This window comes from Hevea brasiliensis, chromosome 15, assembly GCF_030052815.1.
Source record: "Hevea brasiliensis isolate MT/VB/25A 57/8 chromosome 15, ASM3005281v1, whole genome shotgun sequence".
Taxonomy (NCBI): Eukaryota; Viridiplantae; Streptophyta; class Magnoliopsida; order Malpighiales; family Euphorbiaceae; genus Hevea; species Hevea brasiliensis.
In genome coordinates, this window is record NC_079507.1 from 70,320,105 (window position 1) to 70,337,410 (window position 17,306).

At 33.3% G+C, this 17,306-nt stretch overlaps 1 protein-coding gene and 1 long non-coding RNA gene across 3 annotated transcripts; one reads left to right on the forward strand and one right to left on the reverse strand.

Annotated features, from left to right (window-relative positions):
• The first annotated feature begins 750 nt into the window (after positions 1-750).
• Positions 751-4,407, forward strand: LOC110646138 (uncharacterized). Its single transcript, XR_002493102.2, has 3 exons — positions 751-1,738; positions 2,137-2,215; positions 3,982-4,407. It is a non-coding gene; the product is annotated as an uncharacterized LOC110646138 (long non-coding RNA).
• Positions 4,408-4,577: 170 nt separating this feature from the next.
• On the reverse strand, positions 4,578-10,913 carry LOC110646137 (uncharacterized). 2 transcript variants are annotated; one of them, XM_021799486.2, is made up of 3 exons: positions 10,503-10,913; positions 8,481-10,214; positions 4,578-5,286 (listed from the first exon to the last, which is right to left on the reverse strand). In XM_021799486.2, the coding sequence occupies exons 2-3, from the start codon at positions 10,092-10,094 to the stop codon at positions 4,945-4,947; spliced, it is 1,956 nt and encodes a 651-aa protein (XP_021655178.2). In that variant the 5' UTR covers positions 10,095-10,214; positions 10,503-10,913; the 3' UTR covers positions 4,578-4,944. The 2 variants fall into 2 exon arrangements, with proteins under 2 accessions (XP_021655178.2, XP_021655177.2); XM_021799485.2 differs by having other exon boundaries at positions 8,481-10,913.
• Between the last annotated feature and the right edge of the window lie 6,393 nt (positions 10,914-17,306).

Below are 17,306 nucleotides of genomic sequence, written 5' to 3' on the forward strand. Positions count from 1 at the left end.
CCAACAATGGTCTGAGTCCAGAGTTGCGATAGATCTGGGCTAGGGCTAGGGCTAGGGCTTCAACAATGGTTGCTGCTTGGGCTTTTAGGTATTTCTAACTCAAACTCCATGCCCGCTATTTGTTGGGCTCTAGGTTTTATTATAACTACAAACTTAAAAGAAAACGACGACATTTTTTTTACATTTATTTAAATTTTTAGTTAGAGATTTTATTCTAAACGAATCCTAAAATGCTGTTGAATGCCCTTAGCAGCTATCAATGCCCAATAAAATATTAAATATACGTCTTCATTTTTTTATTATTTTTTTCAGAATAATCATATCTTACTTTTTTAAAAGACAAAACAAAGTATTTTATTCGTTATTAATTTGCAAAAATAATCAAATTAGTATAGGCTCTGTGAAGCCTATGTCAAGGCTTTCCTGTTTTGTTGTTTAAATAATTATATGTAAAATTTGTCTTTAAATATACAATTTGTTTTAAAAAATAATTTTTTTTAAAAGAAAATCTATATAAATGTAAATGCAAAGCTTCTTGGAAGATGAATTAACAAAATGAAATCATGACATCACAGCTGATAGCAATCCAAATGATAAGGGTTAAAGAAGGCAGTAAAAAGAAACTAAACACAATGATTTCATTTAACCTTTAGCACAATACATGCAGCACAAAGTAAAACTCTCCCACACAGACGGCAAAACAAAAAAGAAGATCTTACATGACTCCTTTTCCCCTTCTTTTTTTCCCCCTACATCCATAATGATTCACTCTCTTGTTCTGCTTTCCATCTCCACTCACCTGTTACATGCACAATGCCATGAAAAGCAAAGCATATCAGCATCAGAGGGAAATGGGTTAGATGCCCATCTCCAGTAAGTTTTGTAACAAACAATGAATATAACCATTCTCAAACAGTCAAAAAAGTTAGCTAAAAAAAAAAAGGCAACCCCATCCCTTCCCCTTTTTATTTTTTTGGTTTCACCCATTTCACCACTCTAATCATTGTTCAGGCACAAGCAAAAGAAAACAAGTGGGTGGAGGGCATGACCATGATTAGCACCTGCTTCTAATATCCAACCATCTTTCCCCAACCTGAAAACCCAATACAACCCCACCTCCGAAAATAAGGCCATCTCCATCCACGTTCTTAGGTGCAAAGCATAACAGCATAATCATTTGGAGATAACCCGCATATGCCAATTTAACGTTATAAAGATTCTGTAGATTGATTTCATTTGTTTGATCTGGGTGGAATAATCCAATCCATTGTATACGAAGCTGCAAGAGACTGCTCATAGGATCAAGAAGAGGAAAACCATATATAGATAAAGAGAGTTTTACCTTGTTGACCGTACTCCTGGCGGCCACGGCGCAGAATAGGTGCACAGCTCTAGTGTGCTCTTGCTATGTACCTTCGAGGAACTATAGCAACAAAGGGGAGGAAAACAACAGAAGCAACAATAACAAGAAGCAAATTCTTGAAGAAAAGAAAGATGGGGTCATGGAAGAAGTCCCTAATAATCATGAATCACAAGGACAAGAAAGGGGCAATGGTGGGAGTAACAGTGGAAGCGGTGGGTCTAATGGGCCTCACATTGAACCCCCTACTCTCAAGAGTAACCTCAAGAGAACTACAACAGTGGAGGAAATTAATCAATCAAGAACAGAAAAGAGGAAAGTGAGTTGGCCTGATGCTCATGGCAATGATATTGCTCATGTTCACGAGTTTGAGCCAAGGTAAAATTTTGTATTCCTTCTATGATGTAGGTTTCATTCTAGCGGATGATTAAAGCCCCAACATTTTTTCATACAAGAAATCATCAACCTTCAACAGTAACAAGGATGTTTTACTATTTCTTTCTTAGAATGAGAGTGGTTTGGCTAAGGCACTGTTATATATTACATATGGGGCATACTTGCATAAGTTGAGCAACTTGCAATGGAAAATCATGAGCTATTTTCTTGAAAGAAATAATCAGTGGCTTGTCTTTGACATTTACAAGTGATGGTAGCTGCTAAAAACCAGAAGCCATTTCTAGCTCTCTGTAATACCATGCATATTTAGCTTTGAGATACTTGTATACTAAAAAGCATACACTATCTTCACTTCTTTGTTCTTTCCATAATCTCAACAGCTTGTCCGAAGACGGGGAACTTGAAGGAGTAAGAAACACTTGTATTTGTACAATTCAATGAAGCAAGAACTCATCCAGGGTATGGCACCTTGCTCCTTGATTAAGTTTCAGAATTCTGATAATTATATTTGTTATTTTTTTTCCTCTTTTAAAAATGGGCATTCTCATATGCAACACAGTGTAAACTTTTAACAGCAATGGACACAGCATTGTTGGGATTAGGCTAACATTTTTTTACTCATAAATACGGTATCTGCTCAAAACAGGCTGGAAACCTGATTTGAACAGCATCAGCATGTAACCACAGTTACCATTCTAAATGGTCATTATAACTGTCTAACATTTAACCAAGTTTAAAGGAGTTTTAGGACCTGGCACATGTGGGTAGAAACACAAAAACAGGAAGAGACAGGACAGGGGCCCTAGCAAGGGAGCATGGGGGCTTTTGCTGAAGTAATTTTAACCAGCATCTTTAGCACTCATCATATTTATGCATTATCATGTCGTAAATAGTCGGCAAGGTGCATATTCGCAAGTGGCCCCTCAATGAATAGAGCTATAATCAAATGAGTTCAAAATCATAAGAGGATGCATTAACAAAAAGTGGATTTATTCAAGAAGAATTTACTTCATTGTCATCTCAAAGTAACTTTGAAATGTTTTGAAGCATATAATAGTATATTATAAATACCACCCATCATCTTGAAAAATACCAAAGATCAAGGCTTGATTTTGAAGGCTGGTTTAGATCTTAGTTACTTTGTACTTACCACATTCATTTATAAGAATCTTATGGGTGAGATTAAAATCCTAAAGTGCACCTGTACATCCAAAAGATCTAGCATTTAAATCTGCTCCTATGCTTGCATCCTTAAAATTTTAATGAGATATTGGGTTTTGGGAAATTAAAGGCTTAGCCACAGAGGAAGTGATGCGATTGGTTCATGGTGTGCATGATGCGTTTGAATCTGACACATGGAATAATATCTATCGCTTTTTTTTGAAAAAAAGAGAAACGAATAAAATTGGTTTCTTTGAACTCAGCCAATGACTTGGCAATTTAGATGCCTCAAGTTAAGCATATTAAATGCTTTATTGTAAAATCTATGGATCAAATCTTCACTTAAGCAATCCTTTATTGATTTGAGTAGAGTGAGATTTGGGGAGCGCAAACCTGATTTCCTAGTTAATGAGCTTTTTCAGGAGAAAATAAAAATCTTAACAATTTCAAAAGCACATGCTGCTTATTATTAGATTGTGACATGTACGTTGCATCATCAACGGATATATAGTGATATCAAATATTCAATTTGCACTTGCTGGGTCCATTGCTTATCATGGTACTTGCTGCATGCTACTGAGAAGTCTAAAAGCCTGAACCACTTCATAATTCAAAGCATTATAGCTTCCAGAAAAGGAAAGCCATGCCTGGGATTGCTTGCTCTAGAGTAAAAACTATGGAAGCTCACATTTGGATGGCCAACCGAAAGTTTTATAAAAACAAGTTGTTCAAGCATCTCATATTCATATTACCGTCACCTTTATCACAACTGCTTCTGATTGCAGCAATTTCCCCCCGACCCCCTCCCAGAAACTACAAGCATATAAGAATATCTAGTGCATGCCAGTTCACAAAAAGTTCAAAATAAAAATGTTGCTTCCACCAAAGTTTGTATTCTGATAGAGGAAAGCAAGTAATTAAGATTCCGTATATTAAAATGTTTTCTATTTTAAATTTGTTTATCTGTTTAGTGTACTCGAATTAAATTTTCTTTATTAATATATTATCTTTTTCCAACTTGCAGTTGTCATTTTCCTTACAAATATCATTTTCTTTTCCTGCAGGTGGATAACATTTGACAGTATTCACATTCTAGCCTCCTGCTGCAATCAGACTGAAGCCATTCAATTTAGCAAGCTCTAGCACATTGAAAACAGAAAAATGTGCAGAAGAAAATCAAAATGTAAAGAAGTCACTAAAATGAAATCGATTCCACTGGTTTGCAAGTAGTAGCGTCTTTATTATTTCTTTCTTTCTTTTTCGTTCTCTACAATAAACTCTAGAAATTTAGTTTAAAAAAGGAGCTCGTGGGACGTTTGAGACAAACTTCTTTTAACTACTCACCAGGTACAGAGATGATGAAGCTCCAAATAACTACTCACCAGTCCTTAATGTGGGAGTTCAAAGATCTATGCTATGAGCCAAAAACTTATAAAAGTTCATTTCATTTTATTACATTGTAAACTGTAGAATCAACTTTCATGTTGAAATTATTTGTCTACTCTTCACTACCATTTACAATTAAACCTGACCTTTAGATACTAAAAACACAAGGAATCCCCTAGGACAAGTAAAATCCATGAATTTTCACAAAAGAAAACTCACAACGCTATGAACAAAAATGTAAATTGTGAAAGTCACGAAAATAGCTCCAGAAGAATGACATGAAAGTCTGAGGCTGTAAATAAGATGAAAGATGGCTCATGATATACTCTACATTTTTGTCAGTCAGTATTGTAGGAGTTAACAAATCAGTCACACATAAGAAGAAAATGAATCAAAGCAATCTCAATGGCGTACACATCCACTGAAGGCGAGCAATTGTTGCACGAATCATAATATTCCTTTCTTTCTTTCCACCCCCCACAATGATATACCAAATCTCCCTCCATAAAGGGATCAATCTTTTTCCGTTACAGTATCACAATTTCATGTTCTTATGAAACACTATGCCCTATTTGGTACTTGCTGAGTTCTTTGTGCAAGCTAAAACCTCTTTTACATTTTGATTCACTCACAAACCCACTTCAATGATTCTGACTTTTTGCCTTTTTCGATTTGTTTTTCTCCTGCATCTTCTTTTTCTTTGCTTCAGCTGAAATCCATGTATAATCAGGAGGAATAACAAATGGGTCCTGAATGTTCTCTATCCTACTGCTAGAACCACCAGCTGATGCGCTAGGGCGATGGTAAGGAGCTTTTATCCACTGAAACCAGGATGAACTTGAGGACTGTGTCACTGCTGGGCTTTCTCGTCCAGCAGCTGTAGGACTTGAAGGAGGCGTTGCAAATTCATCCAGTGGCTGTAATTCTTCAAACTTCGTGAATGTAACCAATACTCTGATGGTGGGTACCACTGGAATAGCAACCTGAATGGAAACAAGTAGTGGTCAGAAGATACATTAAATGATGAAAAATAAATAAAAAGAAAAGTTTATGACAGTAGAATCAACAACAATTTTACGAATTGCAAGGTGAGTTTCCCTGGCGTATCACAACAGCAAGAAACAGGACAGTCTCGGACAGGCAAGAGGAAGACAACTTGCAGGAGTTTTGCCCATCACTCAGCCTTGCCAGAGAAACTACCATAAAAGACCAGATTCAAACCCTATCAACTATCATATTTTGGTCCATTTCCCCCTCAACTGATCAGAATGAGCCAACTTGGTCCAACTCACCAAACTTCAGCTGAGTTTAGCAATTTACAATGAATTTGCATCAAGTTTGGCTTCACTAACCTAGACTGGGTAACATCTGGTTCACAAGTATCTGCATTGACCAGCCAATCATTTAGGTGGACCCAGTTCACAAACAGAGCCCTAAGCCACATTTGACCAGCCAATCATTTAGGCATTGTGCATAGCAACAAAGAAAACTTGCCACATTTCACTATAACAAATCCTTATCCCTTCAACAGGTTCCCAGCCAAAAACACAGTAACATTTATTGAAGATTTGAGTCCAGGAAATGTTGTCTTAAATATTTTTTTTTTTAAGAGTCTGAGGCTATCATCTGTGAAATGCATCATACCAACCCATTCCATGATCCTTGAACAGAGGCCAACAATTCTTTGGGGTTAGCAACATCAATCCTATGTTGTGTCGCATATTAAACATAACATATTCATCTAGAAAGCTATATAATCAGTATACATCTGTATTCATCATATAGCAGTGTCACATAATCTTATAACTAACCCAGGCCATCCTTGCTGCCGAAGTAAAATGAAGAGAATCGGCTTCATTTGTCATTGGGGTAAAAAAACCATGTACTCAACTCAACTACACCTTGATCCAAAATCAGTTAAGTTCAGTCTCACAATCCAAAGCTGCAGAAAAAAAATTGCTTGTCTTGATCACAATAATCTTGGAGCCTTTAATGTCTACAAATACAGGTTGCACTCCCTCAGTTTCATATTCCTAATAAGGTCCCTATTACCCTAGCATATGTCCCCTTTTTCATCTGTCAGGCAAAGCAGATTAAAAACAAAAACAATATACTGATCCATGAAAAAAAATTGCAGTTACTCTTTATCCTATTCCAAAACCATCCTAGGAGGCAACCAAAAAAGTATGCATATGGCCCAAGAAATCATATGGCATCATTCTCAAATATGCATAGAATTTCACATGGTATAACCACGCTCAGAGAGAATGAGGACTATGGTTTTTTCCATTATTCCATAATGCCTTCAACCTTGCCTCAAGGTTTATAACAACTATTGTCAAAGATTTAAAACTCTAGCAATTGAATTCTAACCATATGTATATATATATATATATATATATATATATATATATATATATATATATATAGGCAAACAATTTTAAATATTTGGAAAGTCAGTTATCTAGATAATTTTTTGTAACTATGATATGACTAGTCATATGTAATTCTTTAACTCTGGATTAAAGCCATCATAGTTTGAATGCACAAATCAAGTCAAGGCCACTTATACGGATGCATATAGATTATCAAGAGAAAATGTATTGCATTTGCATGCACCCATAGAGCAATAGCACACTGCTAATTTTCTATCTAAGTGAGGAGAATTAAAAAAAAAACCAGAAGTAATAGTGCCAATTATCCAACAAATCAGGGGAAGAACAAAGAGAAGAATGTTTACAACTTTGAATAAATCAACAGTCAAGACTGAAGAGAGCTTTAAGTTACGAGGAAACATGGCAATCATGATTGATATGGCCTGTGTGCTTTGTCTGTCAGGAAGTAAAATCCCCCAAAAAAAAAATTATACAAACAAACTCTTAACTGTCAACCACTACTCATACCCTGGGGATTGATCAGTGATTAACTACAGCCATAGAGGAAGATGAAAAGATTATGATGGAGACATCAAAATTTTTATGATCATCCAAAAAACAATCAGGAATATCACTCTTGAAAACCAAAGAACTATCACCTTTTAAGTTGTTCAAATATTGGAGCCAGAGTAAGACACACAGCCACCGCACCATCTACATGATATGCATCCAAAAAATTTTGATACTACAATATTTATCAAGGTTTACAAACATGGCCCAGTCATTAAATCAACGAAGGCAGAGAGTTACTGGTTTAAAGTTCAATTGACATCAAACCAGAATTTAACTGGTATACTATTAAATAAAAATATTAAATATATATTATAAAATTAATAATATCTTAAATGATAATAATAATAATGTTTTATTAAAATTAATACATTTTTATAAATAATTATTAAAACAAATTTAGAAATTCTAATATCACAATATTTTTAAAAAAATTAAAATTTTAATTAGAATTTTAAATTTAAATAATAATATTTATAATAAATAAATACTTAGGAATAAAATTTTTATAATAATAAATTTATTCATATCAATGAATAATAAATTTTAATATATTAAAATTATATAGTACAATAAATAGAGAAAATTTTATATATTTTTTGCTATATAAAAGATAATAAGATTAAAAAATCAATAATTTAAGTAAAGTTAATGTAATATTAAAATAAATTGCTAACACCATTAATTATTCAAGTCGCAAGTCAATTAAGTTGAGAATTTTTCATTTTTCTTTGCAATTGTCATAAGTTAATAGCTATCAATTATTTTATATTAATACAATATAATTTAAGTTAATAAAAGAAATGATACACTGTTTGTTCATACCAATTCATACCAGGTTTCTAAAAAATAAAGGTTTGATGGGTAGATTGTATTAGCTTAAGCTCTAATTCCCCGTTAAATCGGCTCAACCAGCCAATCTGGTCAAGGTCTGACAACCATGATATTTATATTGCTACCGAGGCTTCAAAGGGAGCACTCATTTTCAAGAAGTTCTAGAGAAGGCAAGACCCACCAGACAAGTCATAGACTCGTAGGGTTGTTTAACTCATTAAGAAGATCAATATGTAACCAAATTAAATAGAAAGCAGAAAAATAATTTGATACTAAAAGGGCTATAATGGTTAATCAAGCAAGAATCAACAGATAATTAAACTAAATAACTAACAAGTGCCTTGTACTGAAACAGTTATAATGTAACATTCAAGTAGATAGAAAAGAATGCATCATACCTTCACAGGAAAGGTTCCCATTGGAAGTTTCGTTGTAAGCAGCTCTCTTAAACGACGAATTGCCTTAACCTTATTTGCAAGGATGTCAAGCAATGGAAGAAGTTCTTCAGTTTGTAATGGGAAGTTTGGTGAAAGCCAAAGAGTTGGCCTCAATCCCTTTTTATATTCATTCTCACGGCTTCCTTCCCTGCGACGATTACTGCTCTCAACACTCGAAGAAGTAGATATCTTGGTATCTCTTCCTTTCCGGTGCTCATCCCTCACAACAATCTCGACAGAATGTCTTCCTGGTTTAGTCTGACTTCCAGATGGAGAGTCCCCTAGTAAGTCACTCACCTTCTCATCAACACAAAGAGAACTTCTTGGTGGAACAATTTTCTTCTGCCCTTCAACTTTAGAATCTCGTTTCCTCCATCCACCAAACCATCCTTTCTTTTCCTGTTTAGTCTCTCCATTTCTACAACTATTCCCATCTTCAATAGGAATCTCTCTATGTTCATAACAGCTATGACGATGAGCAATAATCCCGTCACCATTCTCATTGGTCAATTCCGATGAATCCAATTTAAGGGCAACTTCAAGTTGCCTCCTTTCTTCTTCTGTCAAAATGTCATTAAGCTCCTCACTCTCTGTTTCATTCTCATTGCAGGATGAGAAGAACTCATCATCTGTCATTGCCCCTGGGACCCTTCTAGATTTGATGCTAACAACCACATTGTGCATATCATAGACCTTTGATTTCCATAGGCCCACTAGTTCTGTTTTTTCCTGCCGTCTCCAAGTCAACTGAGGCAAAAGAACTGCCTGGGTCACATCAATTCCAGGCCTGAATATATTAGTCTGAGACATTGCAGTCACCTCTTGCCGAACCTCTTCTTCAGTTGCTGGAGAACCAGCACCATCCAAAGCATTCATCACCTCCTTCTCCTTATGTGAGACCATGCAAAGTGATCCAGGAGGGACTTTCCCATCCTCAGAGCCATCGCCAAAGAACAGTATACTCTGATCTGATCGCTGAATCCGAAAACCATCAAAACCAGCCAAAGTCATGTCTGCCCTCAAATTTGCACCTCTCTTCCAAATTTTGTAAGTATCTGAAGGTGCAATCCTTGAAATGAAAGGTATGACAGAACTCTCAAAATGGAACGTAATTTCCATATAGAAGTCTCTCATCCTTCGCATGGTCCCCACCAAACGAGGCAACCTCCTACACCATTTTGCCCAAGCCAATGGCTGGTAGTGCCTTACTATGATCATTGCTATCCCTTCTTCTCTATTGCAAATGGCTTCTTGAAGTGGACTCCACCCCAGCTCATTCTGCAAGCTCCAATCAGCACCAGCAACCATAAGCATCTCGGTTGCAGTCTCATCTCCCAATTTGACAGCCAAGTGAAGAGGAGTGTCACGGTTTGGGACATCACGCCTATCAACCACAGCAGAGATGGCATCAGCGTTCTCTTCCTCGACCAATGAGACCGCCTCTGTCCGAATCTCAGCGGGGTCACAAAGTCGTGGAAGGCCAGCAAGTATCTTCCTGAGACTGGCATAATCTCTCGTTGCAATGGCCTTGTGCACAGGACTATGGAAATATTTTGAAATATCAATCCCCGCCATGCCTCAGGAGTATATAAAGATGAAACCAGGAAATAATATACACAATCAAAACCTCAATTCTATCATCCAACACTAAAACACCATTGAATATGATTGCTAATCACGGCCCCAAATTATAACCTAAAAAAACAAGTAACATAATCAACACCCATCAACCATTTGCTCCTATGTACCACTGGATTTTTAACAGAAAAAATGGACCCAGTTCAAAACTGGGTGCCAAGATGACAGTATAAGAAATAACTAGCAATCTTTGCCAAAAGAGAATCTGACCCAGTTCAAGTTTCACCCAGGCAGCACACGAAAAATAACGCAGCGAGAAAGCTGCAGCTATCCTCAAAAAGCACAAGCAAAGAATCTTGCGTGGCCCAAAGCAGGAAAAGGATCCAATAGGCGAAGAAATCTCACCTTATGCTTCTTCTTCTTCTTCTTCCTCCTGCTCACCTCCTCAAAGAAACCAAGATGCTGCACAAAGAGACTCGAGCACCAAAACCCACCACACCCTCTTTCTATCTCTAAAGATAGATCCTTGTGATCCAATCCAGATCAGACAAACCCAAGTACATGCATGTGGGGGTGTGAAACAAACAAAGAATATTTTAAAGAAAACCCGAAAAGAGTTACAATAGGAAGACCAGAAGTGGGGAATCTGGTAAAGAAATAGAAAGGATACAGAGACAAGAAAGGAATACAGGAAAGCAACAAAACCCCATCACACAACCGAACCCCAAAAACGAAACAGTAAAAAGAAAAAAATCTCTTTTTTAACCCTTATGTATTGCAAAAAGTAAAAAAATCCAACAGAAGAATCAGACTGTTACACCACTTGTAAAAGTATTTCATACAGAGAAAGCCAGAGCTCCAAAGAAATAGAGAAAAGGGACGAGTAAAATAACATAAAGGGGGAGCTAAACGCCTTCAAGAGAGTAAATGGCCGATCAGTTAATGTGACAGGAGCTGGATTTAGCAACCAGGAGTAGGGTGGCGGTTTATGAATACGGTTTCTGAATCGCTGATTCAAGTTTAATGAAATTATCAACCTGAATCAAATCATCATGGGACGATTTAAAAGATGATTCTTGAACCGCCGGTTCTGCTTTGAGTCCGGGTTTAAAATGATTTAAAAAACAGTTTGAAAAATGACAATTCAAGACGGTTTGAAAGCGGTTTAAGAGCGACTTAAAAGAAAAAATTAAAGGAAAATTTTATTGATTTAGAATTTATGTTATATTTAAAATATTTTAATTTTTCTTAAAAATCTTTCAATCAAAATAAAATAAGAAAAATAAGAATAAAAATAACTTATTTTTAAGAAAAATTTAATAAGCAAAAACTTAAACTTATTAAAAAATTAGAGATAAAATTAATTTAAAAAAAAAAAAGAAAAAGGTGCAAGAATTTAATTTTGCCTATGTATCCCTTTAGGATTTAGAAGAATAAAAAATTTCAATTATAAGTTTTAGAGAAGGGGGATTGAGGTGGTTTTGTCATGTAAAGCATAGACATAAGAAAATTCAAATTAGACAAGTAGAGCATATTGGGTTGAGAATAGAAAGAAAATAATATGTAGACCTAAACTAAGTTGGAGGAGAATAGTACAATATGACGTAGAAGCATTATATATTTTCGAGGATTTAATCCAAAATCGTTTAGAGTGGAGAAAGAGAATACATATAGCCAACTCCAATAAATTTTTGGGATAAAAACTTAATTGAATTGAGTATTACTTACCCTTTTTAAAAAAAATTATATGATAATTGATAATTAAAAAACATAAAAGAAAAAAAATCAAAATGGAGGGTATTAAAAATTTTATTGAAGATATAAAATAATAACAGAGTAATTGAGATAACATAAAAATAATAAAAGTAGGAGAATTTTGAAAGTACTGAGAATAAAAAGAAATGTAGAAAATAATTATTTAGAAAATTTGAGAGAAATTGAAAGAGTATTAAAAATTAAAGAGAGTGTAGAGAATTATATATATATATATATATATATATATATATATATATATATATATATATAAATGAATTAGGAGTAGAGTAAAGTATTTATTGAATTTTTTTATATTTAAATCGCTAGTTTTTTTTCGATTCGGAATCATCGGTTCAATCCGGTTCGGAATCGTCGGTTTACGATTTCTAAAAATTATAAACCTGAACCAAACCGTAAAATGATGGTTTCGATCCGATTCGAAGTCAGTTCCGATTTTGATCAGTTTCAATTCGATTTTAATCGAACCAATTTCGATTTGATTTTGATTCGAAATCAGACCGTAGCCACCCCTAACCAGGAGGTGAGAAACAATAAAAAAAAGTCTTTCCTTCCCATTTCATAATTCTTGCCTCTTTCTGAGTTTTGTTTTTACATTTCTTTCTTCTTTTCAATTACTAATTAATTAATTTATTAATAATATGTCCGCCACAGGGACAGGTCAGAGAAAGGGCAAGAGAAGGGAAAATTATAGAAGAGAAGTAAGAGAGAAGAGTCCAAAACGGGAACTGGAAACGCCGCTTGTGGGCCCCAGCAAATTGGGAACTTGCCATCCTGTTTCAAAAAAGAAAAAACTTTTTTCTTTATTTTAAATGATTAAGAATTTCCAAATTAAAAAAAAAAAAACTGATTATCTGATATCCTCAGTTGATTTTATTTAAATACTATGGAAAATTAGTTCAATTACAGTAACTTCAAAAATAAAGACAAGTTGGTCTAAGTACCAAACCCCAAAAGCATTAAATAAATAAAAAAAAAAGGTACCAATTGATTGCACCCAATTGCCCTATTATGATTATGGCACTAGTCTTTGTTAGGCAAATTCCATCTATCATATCCACAGAAGCATAGGTCAATGAGCTACATAACACTAACTATAGCAACCGAATTCATGATTTCTAATCAATTTTATGGCCCTTAGAGAATGAGTTAACAAATCAATATGATTTTGTCCCACTTGAAAGGGATTTCAAATTGCCTTTATTTAAAGCTTTTTGCAAGGCTTTTGAGGCAGTTTGTATAAATATAAGCATCACGCCACCACTCGAAAAGTTATATTTTCAATTTCCTCCCTTTAATTTATAAGAAGGGTCCATGTCGGTGCTGCTTGTTATGACAAAAATAACTGCAACTAACTGGTGTTGGTGCCTCCAAATAATAACATGCGTAACAAACTTTTGGTAGATTCCTGTGACAATGTTGTAATGTTATTTAGCACTAGCCACATATTCAATATAAAAAAATAAAAATAAAAATTATGTGGTCACAATAATTTCTCCTCGTGATTGGATTATTTTATTTGGGGTGTTCCTCTAATTAAATTAAAAATATTTTTTTAATTAAAAAAAATATTTTCATTTTATAGATTTTATAATTATATTAAGATATGAAAATAAATATATATTATTAATATTTTTATAAAAAATATTTTTTATATATAAATTATTTTTTACAAAATAAATAGAATCTAAAAATATAAATAATAAAAATAATAGAACTTAATAATTTAGTAAAATTACCTAATAAAATGACCCAAAATCATATATAAAATTCAATCATTTTGGATTGTGGCATGGTAGTTGTCGGTGATTGTTATTGCTTTATTCAGCATAATTGCAGAAAAAATAATTTTTATTACTAATTGTCTATCATTTTTTATTTTGCTTTAATAGAGTGGGTCACCTTCGCCAGGCTATTTTTTTTTTATTTGGTATTTTTGTTTTTTACGTCATAATAAAAAATTAAAATTTAAATACATAATCAAATATGGGAGATTACGTTATTATATTTCTAGCGTTTTTTTTTTTTTTTTGCTGAATAACTTAAAATAGAATAATACGCGTGTCACTGTGTTAGGTATGGAGATCGAGTTTGGCTAAGCAATTCAACTAGATTAAATGAATAAAATTTTGGTCTGACTTTTATCAGCAATATTTAGTAAAGTCTAAATTAATAATTCAGGTTTTAAAAAATATATAATTTATAGTAGAAAAATATTTATTTCAATAATAATGAAATCATGATGCAGATTCCACTCGTAAAATAATGGGTTTTCAATTGGACAACATGATGCAGGTGGAATTGTGATAAATTTAAAATTTTTACCATATGATTTTGTTTATAGAAATGCAATTACAAGGTGAAAGATGAAACCAAACAGAACCATTGCACCACAATTTTCCCACATTCAATGGCCAATGCCCACCACATCCGAGACCTGTAGGTACCATCTAAAAACTAGAAAGAACCTCGATCAAATTCAACAAAGCCGAAAGAAAAATAATATTAAGACCCATGAAATGACATAACAATAAAAGTTGACCATGCAAGTCAACATCAGCTCAACAGCATCTTTATTAAGCATCTTTATTAAGTCGCCAAACCGTGGGGCACCACGGTTTCAACAGTGAGCCTAGGCCCAAAGCGAAACTGCACAACTCACTCAAGGCCCTCCTGCAGGAGATTTAAGCCCATCGTCAGGTGACTTCTTCCTCATCTCATCCAAAATAAACAACACACAAATGCACATGATTTTTTTTTTTTTTTTTGAGGAAAATGCGCTGGACAATGGACATGATGTTACCGAAGTCTTGTGGTTCGTAGCTTTTCGGGCTTAAGCCCCAGCTTGGCCTCTACTTGGTCAAAAATTGCAGGGCATCCAGAATGGGCAATCCAAAACACAGAATTCCAATCTGAGATGCCGACAGGAATGCCTCAGCAAGGAGATGTTATTTTATATAAGCCAAGAATATCCTTGAGCAGGTGAAATGTGAGCCCAGCCTCGCGGAGATGGCCGAAGGAAAATTAGCTTGTGCCGGAGAGCAAGTTCAAACAGTGGCTCATCGACCTGGGGTACTGGGTCTGCGCCAACTATGATTGCTGCTAACAAGACTTGGCCTACAAGATTATCAAAGCTTGTACTGGGATTTCTCATTAAAAAAGAAAAATAATCATCAAATTTAATCAAATTAAATCAAACTGAATAAACATAGTTGAAACTAAACTGAAATCTAAACCAGAAACCACACTTGAAGGACCCTTCAATTTGGTCCCGTATTTCTAGCTCTTAAAACTAAGCTCATTGATCCAATTTATGTTCTAACCCCAAACCAGACCACCCATGTCTACCACTATATTTGCCTACTGCATAGCATCCAAGTGTCGGGCGAAGCACTAAAATGTCTCCAATAGGTAGTAGACAGGGTGCCCCAATCCCGCATCAAATTGGAAAGACAAGGCATTGGACCGTGTGGGTATTGCACACCTTTTGAGGTGAAGAGAGGGTAGAAATGACCCGTGATAAGTGGCATTAGAGTTAACTCTTACCGATCCAACCTCATGCCGAGGTCTCCAATGATGGGGTATGCAGGGACGTGACTTAGCCGTACTAAGGTTGTCACGAGACTGGGCAAGGGAGAATGTCATGCCAAGCGCTCCAACAGGGACTGTGGGTATTGCACACACCGTTAGTGCATAGGATAATGACCCCATGACACACGGAAGGAGCCATGTTAAGTTTATTATTATTATTATTATTATTATTATTATTAAGGGACAATAGGCTTATGTTGGTTTTCATGTACGTGCAATAATAAATGTGAAAGTTATTTTGTATTTTTTTCAATTATTATTCTCTCTTTAAAAATAATTATTGTTACAAAGAAAACATTAATAGTGATTACACTAATTTTAATGTATGAATTATTAAAAATTAGTCTATGAATCATTAAGAAGTAGAGTGTGGATGTACGCAATGAATTATTCATTGTAAAAAAAAATCTTATTAAAGAAAATAAATTAATGAATTTTAATTTAATAATATTAAAATCACTTTTAAAATTATAAGGTTGTAAGTCTGGAATTCAGTTATTTTTTTAAAATATTAACTATAATTTAATAATATTAGAGTCATTTTATAATTTTTATTTTATTTTGTCTTCTTTTGAATATAAAGTTATAGGATACTTGGCATAGGTTATAAAAATTAAAAGCACAATACTTATAAACTAATCTAAATTTATAAATATTTAAAATTTTGATTATATACTCATTGAAAATGATTATAACTTTCTGACAAATCATTTATATGTTTGATAAAAAATAACTTATAAGTAAATTTATCATTAAAATTATAAAAAATAATAAGATATATGATAAAGTTTTAAAAATAAAATAATGACAAAATTGTAAAATATTTGATCAAACTGACTTATAAATATAGTGCTTATACGTATTAAAATAAAATATTGATCACTCTCAATTTATTTTCCTTTTAAACTTGTAAGTAAAAAAATATATATAAATAAATAGATAAGTTTATTTTTATAACTTATAAATTAAGGCAAACCTTGTTGGGTTCCTTGCAAACTCGAAATTTAATTTCATATTCTATAATAAAAGAGGAAATGCCAAATCATAGGCCGAGCTATGGGGAGAGCAGTGGGTTCAATTGACCCACTAATTTGATAAAAATTATATATATATATATATGAAAATTTTATATATGAAAATTTTAATTAAAACTCATTAAGGAACTCATTTAAAAATTTACTAAAAATATTAATAATTAATTCAATTTTTTTTAATTATACAAAAGATGATGGACTATAAGTATAAAAGATAAATTAAAAATATTTTTTTTTGATATATTTTGTGAAATTTTAAATTAATTAAAATAAAAAATCTTCTTAATATTATATTTTAAGTAGCATTTTAACTATTCTTTATAATGATACTTTTTCGTATAATTTTCATTTTTATATTCATTGTGTTTGAATACTTATGTTATAATTCAAATAAAAAAAATATTATGACAAAAAATTTATCAAGTGATCAATTAGAGAAGTTATTTTATGTGATTATAATTGCAACTTTAAGAACTTAACAATCATTTTATTAATATGGATATTGAATTGCAATTTTGTGTAGCATCTTTATATCCAAATATTCATTTTTATTTGTTATTTTATAATTTTTTTTTTATTTTTTACTCTATTCTGATCACATATAAAAAAATTTTACATGCATTATTATATTTTTTAATAATTTATTATATATATATATATATATATTTTTTTATTTCTCAAGTAAAATAAAATTTACTGATCCACTAATTCAATGTCCTGAGTCTGCCCCTGGGTCAAATGGACCCTTGGCTTTAGAAGTATCTAATCGAGGAAATTAATTTTGTGGAAAATCACGTTGTGCCACAGCATG